General features: G+C 44.5%; 1 protein-coding gene across 1 annotated transcript; it reads right to left on the reverse strand.

Annotated features, from left to right (window-relative positions):
* Positions 1-1,627, reverse strand: LOC112885195 (homeobox-leucine zipper protein HOX3-like). The gene is made up of 4 exons (XM_025950852.1): positions 1,531-1,627; positions 1,071-1,309; positions 552-631; positions 1-388 (listed from the first exon to the last, which is right to left on the reverse strand). Exons 1-4 carry the CDS (start codon positions 1,625-1,627, stop codon positions 1-3), a joined length of 804 nt encoding a protein of 267 aa, XP_025806637.1.
* Between the last annotated feature and the right edge of the window lie 8,528 nt (positions 1,628-10,155).

The raw sequence follows: 10,155 nt of genomic DNA on the forward strand, positions 1-10,155 counted from the left end.
TCAGATGCTGGAACGGCCGTCGGAAGGCGGCACTGGTGGAGCGCTAGAAGAGGGTAAAGCAGCAGCGGCCGCACTGCCTTGCTGTGTGTTGAGGGCAGCTGCAGCCGCGGCTGCCATGTCTGTCACCTTGCCCTCGAAGCCGGGGTACAGTCCTGCAAGTGTGTTAAGCCCCGCCGGGAGAGGGACCAGCATGACAGATGGTGATGGTTGTGGTGGTGGTGGTGGTGGTGCCTTAGGTGTTGTTGCTTCCTTAAGCTTCGCTTTTAGCTCCTTGTTGCGCTTCTTGAGCTTGTCTATCTTGCGCTGGAGGCGGTCCTTTTGCTTGGTCAGTTCTTCAACTTTCTTCTTATGCTGCATAAGGTCCTCCTCAGCCTGCTGCTTCCTCAACCTACAGTCACATACAAGATACGTAAGATTTTGTTAGATGAAACATGATATATATATGATGCAATAGTGGTCAACCGCAAACACTGTAACCCGTAAGCTAGAGACGTGTGTGTGTGTGTGTGTGTGTGTGTGTGTGTGAGACTCTTCTTGTGTGATGGAGTTACCTGGATCTGCGGTTCAAAAACCAGACATCCACCTGCTTCGGCGTTATCTTGAGCCTCTCAGCCAAGGCCTCTTTCGTCCTCTGAAAAGTGTTCCATTCATTTCATAGGTCATTAGAGCTAAATTGATCCATTCGGTTCACATTGAACAGTACTGCTATATTAGTGCCCGCTTCAGAACAGCATGCTAGAAATATTGCATGATTTAGAAAAATAGATTTTTTTTCTGAGCTAACAAACAACAACAACAGATGCATATAGTTTCAGATTCTACAAGCATTTCCAAAGGCCTGAATGAAACTACACCATATGCGTACAGTTCAAACAGATCGAAATCGAAGTGCTAATAAATAAAAATAAACCTGCAAAACTACTCTTTGGTCCATGATCTACCCAACCGAACTACGAAACATCGACTAGATCTACCACAGATCATGCATGAAAGTTCGTTCAAAAGAGGGCTCGACGGCTCTGGATTGGAAACCGAAAACTAGCTAGCTAAGTAAGGAAAACCGATCTCACCTTGTCTATGAAACTGTTTTGCTGAAAGGCTGCATCCAGCTCGTCACTCTGCTCCTTTGAGAGCTTCCTGTACTGGGTGCGTGTCACAAATGACCCGCCACCGGCATCGCCCTCCACGTCCACGCCGCTCCTCATCAGGGCGTCCTCCTCTTGTCCGCCATGCTGTGAGTGATTATTGAAGGTGTCCACGAGGGCCAGCTCCGTCGCGTTCTCGTTGCTAGACCCGTCGTTACCACCACCTGTGTAGCGCACACACAAAAACGATCGATCATTTTGTGCTACGATAATCATTCCATCATCACTGCATCGATCGATCCTAAGACAAAGGAGATTGAATAACAAAGTTGAAAAGGATCGCTACAGGCTCCTGCATCTATTTTTTTTTTCGAGCAACAGGCGTGTGCATCTAGTTTCATAAAAAAAACAGGCGTGTGCATGTATGATTTGTTTGCAAGCTTACTGGATCCGAAGGAGTTGAGGTCGATTCCTGCTGGTGCTGGGGTAGCAATGGTGAGCTCTAAGCCCGAACCAAGCTCGCCGAGGCCATTGAACTCCATTGGGACACACGGAGGTATAGCTAGCACTAGAACCCTAGGAAGGGGAAACTGGAAATGACTGAGAGGGGCTAAGGAAGAGAGAAATGGCTGCGGGCCTGAAATGATGGAGGAGCAGGTACCAGGAAGGGTTTTTTATAGGATGGTGAAGGGAGGTATAGAATGGCAATTGTCAAGAAGGGGCCAAATGAGTTGCGTGCTGATTAGCATACAGCCAAAAACGATTTGGTGATTTCAACACATCCTGCTTAATCTGGAATCTGGTGGGTAATGATGGTCTGTAGTATCAACGTCTTATAGCTAGCAAGCTGTTTATGGCATGCTAATGAAGATTTTGAAATACAGAAATATTTCTTTCTGGTTAAGGCTAGTGACAAAAATTAAGCAGATGGAGTGAGCGAGAAAAATCATGCACTTGCAAGAACCCCTTGTTATTATTATTATTATTATTATTATTATTATTATTATTATTATTATTATTATTAATATTATTATTATTATTATTATTATTATTATTATTATTTTTACGGGACAAGGACGTCGTTGTGCTCCAGTCATCAACTTATATTAGCCGAAGTACATAGTAGAAGCTCTTATCGGGTTAGCACACATAGTATTATATCGTTAGCAACATTACCTGCTGAACAATTCTTTAAGCTGTGTATAAAAGCATTACCCACAATGCGGCATTATGTCATTGTGAAATTAGAACTCATGACCTATAACTATAAAAATAAAATTACTTTGCCTAGCTAGATGCCAATCCATCGGCAAGGTGAAGATGAGTAAACGTCAAAGCTAAGCTTAGGTGATTTATATATATATATATATATATATATATATATATATATATATATATATATATATATCCAATTCTTTAGTTCCTTAGGGTATGGCAAGTACTTATTATCTTTAATATCATCATTTTAGCCATCTTGTTGAGCTTTGTCCAATAAAAACCACAACTAAGTTGAATTAATAACGGTAACTATTAATCTAGTGCACGTAACCAACAGAACCGCTTTCGGACAACTTTGGTTTCTCTATATATATGTCCATAAATCATTGCTCATAACGCGGCATCGTATCTAGTAATCGAAAGGTGGGTTTTTAAATTACTGTAGAAAACAGTGTTGATGACTTAAAATAATAATTAAACATCATTTTCCACATGAATAATTTTTTTGAAATTAAAAAAAAAATCATGATGGTGATATCGCTGGGGCATGAGATGTACTGTGCATTTGTGTCAAATCTTGACAGTTGTGCTTTGAGAAATTCTCATTACTAACATGGTCATCATCCAGTTAGACACATAACGTGCAGCAGAAATTAATAGCATGCAAAATCAGCAGTCTGATGAATCCAACCCATTTTTGAACTTCACCAACGTTGCAGTATAATAGGTAAAATGCGGTAGGTCACACGATACGCGTCTCCGTATTAACGCTCGTTTGGAGCCAGACACGTCGCAGAAAGAAATGTTAAGTCCTTTTACGTTCTGACCGTATGTATCATGGTGATGTCCTCGTGAGCGCCTGAGGACTCTACATATATCTGCGTGACAGCATGTCCGTAGGAACGCTAGGTTTACTACTGAACGAATGACTGAGATGATCTCGTCCGAGTAAACGGCCCCATTTTTTCCGGCCTTCGTGTCCTGGCCAACAAAATGCACTGGCAGTCTAGCATTGGGAGACGTCACACACATCCATTTTTTGTGTAGGGCCGGGTATGCATTGTTGGGGGACCTGATCACATATTCACATCGCCCAGCTGCGAGGCTGCAACTGGGACACCTGATCTCATCATATTCACGAGAAGAGAGAAAAGGTTGGCCACTTTATTAACAAATTATGTTATTTTTTAGGTAAAGGAAAAGTTCCGGCCTTTTCCATACGTGATGTATATATACAACCAGCATTATTATACATTACAATCAACTGCATAATAACAGAACGGGTTAAAATAAAATGAAACAAAGACTACATGTGACATCAAATACAGTCTAGTGTGTGAAACCGCCACCCATTCTTGACAAAATTAAAAAAAATTCATGGCAAAACCACTTCTATGGAATGGCATGCCTACATAATACTTCCTCCGTTCCAAAATGTAGGTCGTTTTGGCAAATCTATATCCATATCTTTTGTTATGCATCTAGATAAACATTATGTCTAGATATATAGCAAAAATTAAGCATCTAAACTTGCCAAAACGACCTACATTTTAGACGGAGGGAGTATCCTCTAGCTCTGCTGCCTTTTGCAACAGTCTCCAAAATCTTAACCAGTGTATGCACTTAATAAACCTGTATAAAGGAGATTATTGATTATACTAAAAGTGGTATCATTTTGACACAACCACATAGCCTACAAGAGACCATAATGAGTTTCTCCTCTATGTTACTCCTGTATTGCTAAATCAATCTAGGGCAATGTCAATTTTTACTATACACCAAATGGACTTAGATAGCAAAGTGACACTCAGATAGAACAAATGATGAATATAGTTCCATTTAAAGTAGAGTCTTTCTAATTTCTTAAAAAAATAATGAAATTATGCTAATATTAGAGACGATCTATTGAGGGATGAATTGTGTTTAGTGTTTTGTCTCTATATGACACATGGATAAAGCTTAGTTACGGAGACAATGATAGTCTTTAGTATTGAACACGCCTAATAGCCCTTCCTTCCGGTTCCCAAAAAAAAGATCTTCCCCCATCAGCTTGGTTTGCTCTTCATTTTGGACTACCATATGACCGGTCAAGACTGACAGTGCCAAAGACTCATATGTGGTGGGGGAATTTCGATCAGGAGATTTCATGACCTGATGGTGCTGATCCGTGTGCATACAATGGTAAATACTTGAGGTTATTATTGCGAGTTGGGCATGTATAGTTCCATCTGATGCCGTCTCGTCATTCTTTGATCGCCCACAGGTCACAGAGATGTACGGCCAATGTAACTTCCTGGTCAAGATCATCACTAGCAAATGACTGAAGGGACAATAAACTCGAAGTTCGAAATTGTTGTGGTAATTGAATTGAAATCACTGTTAAATGGAGGTTAGCGCAATGAGATCAGCTTTCTGTGGTTGAGCACTTTCTATGAGAATCACCATTTGGTGGTCTTGTAGCAACTATATAACTATTGTAATAATGAATAGCCACAAACACCTCTCTATGTAGAGGTTGGGATTTTTATCCGATCATGTAACAAAATGTTCCTTCTATGATCTTTTGATCTGATTGTTATTTGTACCTCAAAAGTTATTTGTCCATTCCCAACTTTCCATCAGAGTACCTACATATAATAACACCATGTTCATCATGTTAATGCAAAATAAAATAATGAACATGATTCGAGACCACACAATTTTTCTGGTTTGAGAGATACAAATAGGTGGGAAGATCCACATTTTTTAATGAAACAAGAGGGATGCCCCCTACCGAATATAATATATTAAAAGGAGGAAATTTCATGAACAAAAATAAAGAGATTTCTGATTTGGAATTTAATGTATTACAGGAAACCAAAAACATCGCATTAAAAATTATAATTCATGACAGTCTTTTTTAAATAACATGATTGATTGTCCCAAATTAACATCACATGTATGTCCAAAATAAAGGTACAACAAAAATTGTTTGGAATGACATAGTTTTTCTGATTTGGAATCTAGAAATAGATTTCTAGTTTATTGAAAGATAGAAATAGACGGGGGGAAATTATAGTTTACAATAGCCTTTTGGATGGTGCAGTGCTACTAAGGCAGTTGTCACTGAATTTTGCAATACCAAGACTAGTCATATCGATAAACTTTTTACACTGATATATGTCCTTGTATTAGATTGGTTTATTTTTCTTACATGTATTTGAAAATTGATACTAAGTTATATGGTTATTTTTCATTGTGTTATTAGGCAGAAGATCCCAGTAAACTTCGATAAAATGGCTACCCGTATGCAAGGTCTTATCCAGATTGCCTCAAGGTTAGTTTGCATTTCCCACTTTTTCTTTTTTTTTTACCTCGGCTTGACTTATTAGAACTAGAAACTAATGCCTTGCAAAAGAGATACTTTTGGATTTAGCTTAATGGTAGTTGTTACTATTTAGAATACTACAGAATCTTTAGCTTTCCTACCACACGGAAGAATGCATTGATGCTATATTAGTAGCAATTTTATTCTAGAAAAAAATATAGTAGTATATGTATACCAGCAGCAATTTGCCTAGATATGCAAGTTTGTGTAAAAATGGCTCTCTTTTGATCGAAACTCATGGGGTGTGTCAATGATCAGTTTTTGCTCCCTTTTAACGAGTAGTTCTTTTGCTGATGTTTTTCAACATGTCTAGGTTGGGGCTGCAAAACTGAAGAGTAGATGTGAGGAGTTTATTGAGTTTTGCAAAGAAAATGACGAGACGAGGAATTAATGTAGCTTAGCCATATATGTTAGTTGTGTGGCCTTTGCTATGGTCTTCCGAAGTGGCCGTGGTCTGTTGATCTAATGCTACATTACCTCTTTGAAGATAATAGTTTAATATTTATTTTATATATTTTAATAAAGAAAAGAGAAAATATCTTCTGTTAGATCTAACTTCCCTGCATGATTAGATGAGGTCTAATATTTCTGTTTTCCCCCTATCACGTGGGCATAGATGCAGGATATACATCGTGCATATTACATAAGTGTACGCTACAAGTTTGGAAAAAAAAAACTACCCTAACCTGCTGTAGTTTCCCTAACATGGTCTAATGTGACACGTGCGAACTTGCAGGAAAAAAAGTTTGGCTAAATTTTCCATGGCTAGATGCGTGCATGTGAACCTTTTGTTTTTTTTTCAAAGAACAACCTCACACGCAGGGGCGGGCCCAGTATTGATCCTACTCCTACATACCTTATTAACAAGTCAAAGAATACTTCAATTCCTCTAACTGAATACCAATAGGAAAGAATACCAATTGCATGGTATTCACAGCTGAATACCCAAAACTTTTGGGAAAAAATTATATACATAGTATATAACATATATATGTATCAAAAATAGAAAATAATATCACAAAACAGGCTTCCCAATCTTATATTGCCTCTTGGGCTTAAATAGCTCATTTATCAATCTCATTTTGGTATTTAGTTAAATCTATACTTTATGTTGTCAAAAAAAACCACTCTTTGTAAGTTTTTGAATACCCAAATCCCAAATCATGAGCCCGTCCCTGCTCACATGTTCTCATATGCAGAAGTGAAGATGCAAACCAGAACCAAAACTAATTTGAGCCCTTCTCTTGCACGATGGCAGCCAATAACCAATTTTCCTACTTATATCATCAGCATGTAATCAACTTGCACAGTTAAATCCTAACTAAATGTGGGAGAGTTCAGGAGTTGGATATTATCAGGCATGTATAGATGCAAAAATGCATGTTGTGATCCAAGGATGCACGCCGACGCCACTCTCGCCATCATTCAGGTGCCCAAGGACCAGGTCCTCTGCGTCCCGCGCCCGACCCGGCGCCGCCTCCGCCGCCGCGCCTGCTGCATGCTGCACCTGCGCCGCCGTCCTCCTCCTCGCCGCGGCCTTCATCGGCGCAGTCTACCTCATCTACCACCCCAGCGCGCCCACCTTCTCCGTCGCTCGCCTCCCTCTCCATCCGCGGCCTCGACAGCCTCACCATCCCCTCGTCCACGCTGTCCCCTGAGATCGACGCCGCCGTGCGCGCCGACAACGGCCGGAACAAGAAGGTCGGCACGAACACCGCGTCGGCGGGAGCGTCACGGCGGTCTCCTACTCCGGCCAGCGGCTTGACACGGGGCATTGTCCCGCGTTCCGGCAGGAGCCGCGGAACGTGACGGTGTTCGTGGCGGCGATGAGGGCCCAGGGCGTGCGGCTCGGGGCAGGCCGCGGGCGCTGTGACGTTGGCGGCGCGTTCCGGACACGCTACTGGCTGGTGCCGGCCGCGCCAAATCCACGCGCCAGCAGGTTCTGGTAGCCACCAGTCCAGGCGGCGCCGGGACAACCTCGCCGGAGCTGGGGGCTTCCGCAAACGAAGACGCCCTCCGCGGTGCGCCTAATCTGGACCGCCGAATCCCGATCGCACGGCTCGTACACACTCAGGGGGTGGACAGTATACGAAACACCGCCCCACCCCCCCCCACCAACTCCGCGCCCGCGCTGACTCACGCCGTGGCTCGCCGGAGCGGCAGAGCACCCAGACCGTCCCTAGCTTCCGGCGCCGGCAGTCTCGCCGCTTCTCCGCATTTCCGGCACGCCGCGTGTTGCCTTCCACAATGCTCGCAGCTTACGCCTGATGGCCGGCGCTGTCGTCCAGCAGGGGGTCGGGCCCGGTGGCGTGAGCGCACAGGGAGGCCTCATCGGAGGTCAGTGCGCGGTGACTGCTTGGGCAATGTGGTTACTCATGGTCGATTGCGAGGGTCCTCATCGGGAAGAACCGGAGAAGGATTATTGCAGTTGCAGCTAACGAACAAGGATGATGCGTGTCTCGTTCCTACTGTAAAATCAGCTCACTGTAGCATCCGATATACGAGCAGAGGAAGACTGCCAGAGTTGACTCCTCTGTTCCATCACTTCTGTTTCCATCAGGGGGGGGCACACAACGACGACGAACCGCCATTAACGAGCAGAGAGGATGGCATGCGTGTCACAGCTCCATCACCTCTGTTTCCATCAGGTAGAACCGTAGAGGTAGTAGTACATAATGTCATTTAACAAAATGCGAAAATGAGTAGTATTGGGAGGCATTGAGGAATAAACTTTTGAGTAGTACGGGGAGGTAGTACATAATAATGCTACTCCAGCAAGAGGCTGCTGCTGGGTTGACATTTACATCATGAACGCTTTGATTTTATTTGCCATTTTGGCTATTTAGCTAATTTTTAGTTCTTTTTCGTTTAATTGGCATGGGAAATGACGAATCTGCCCATAAGATCCTGTGACGTTATCTTTATGGTCGCTGGTTGCCGCTGCGGCTCTGGCCGTCTGCTCGTCGCTTGCTTGGCCGTCCGCTCGCCGCTCGCTCTGGCGTCCGCTCACCGCCGCGGCTTGCGCCAGCTGCTCACCGTCCTGCCCGCCCGGCCCTGCACGCTCCTCGCCGCCCTGCTCACTGTGCTTGCTGACAGCCGCCGCTCGCTCGACCCGGCGTGGCCGCTCGCCGTCGCCGCGAGCTCCATCCACTCCGAGCTATTTGTAAATTACGGGGCCTATATGAAAATTTATCGGATCGCGATTAAGAATCGCGATCCAAATTAGGATCGCGATTAACATACCGGGGTCTATATGCAAATAGTCGGATCGCGATTATGCTTGTAAATGGATCGCGATTACCAGGGGGTGTTTTGCAAAATTGTGCCGGCTTCACGCACGGCGGCCGGTGAGGCCGGCGCCGGCGCCGGCGACTGCAGCCAGACGGGCCGCTAGGCATCCCACGCGAACCTCCTTTCAGAAGCGGCGCTGGTTCCCGGCAAACCCCTACCGACGGCCCTATCTGCTCCGGCGGCGGTGCCGGCTCATCGCGCCGCGGCTCGCCGGAGAACCGCCGGAATCCGGGCGTCCCCGCCAGGCATCTCCTGGACCCTGTGGATCTCTGGCCGCATACATCAACCATGGTCTCCGTGCTCCTGATCTCGTGCCTCCGTTAACTGAAGCCTGATTTGCGCCGCGCGAGCCACATCGGTGAAGAAACACTCTACACTGTCCGGCTGGACATCAGTTATTCAGTTGTTGCAAATAAGCATGCTCTGAGCCTCTGGTGAATTCCGCTCAGGGCATTGTAGCGCTGGTGTCCGCCTTTGGGACTGATCAAAGCACTCGCACAAGAACGAGAATCGAGCACTGCAGGAGAACACAAGATGTACCTCTCCTTCCGTTACAGGAGAGATGACAGCGACGAAATATGATCTCACATTACATAGCAACTGAAAGCATGGCCGTCTCCATGTAAGTGTAGGCAGAATCGTTTTCTTGAGATGCGATCAACATGGTTTGGTTATACAGTTCATGTGACCCGTGCAAGGCCCGGAGTGATGCGTGTTCATCATCTTCGTAAGGATGTGATCGATAGCCCCATTTAAAGCACAGAGACAGTCAAACCTTGACCGATTTCTCTGAATTTACAAAGAGACAGCCAATGTGTCTCCTTTTAGAACATATATAATACAAGGAGAATCGATCAGATTAGGACAGATTAGGTGACAGGATTATCTCGGTGCAATTTGGTTACCTTCACCAAGATCTTGCTCTCGGACCAAGGTAAAGCTTGGCTTCGATCAGCCGTTTCTGAAACTCTGAACCTGTTGAAGAAATCTCTTGGACAACCTCTACTATCAATCTGGTGTATAACCCACAAGTCTGCATTGTATTTGGCTATTACTGAACAGTGAACAAGAACTGAGCAATCCACTAGGTTCAGATGTGCATCTGCATGCAGATCCGAGCTAAAAGATCAGGCACTGAATGAGGCACGGCGCCAACTGCCAACTGTGACATGTGCGGAGCCAGGACTTGCTGGA

Source organism: Panicum hallii, chromosome 3 (assembly GCF_002211085.1).
Source record: "Panicum hallii strain FIL2 chromosome 3, PHallii_v3.1, whole genome shotgun sequence".
In the NCBI taxonomy this organism is placed as follows: domain Eukaryota; kingdom Viridiplantae; phylum Streptophyta; class Magnoliopsida; order Poales; family Poaceae; genus Panicum; species Panicum hallii.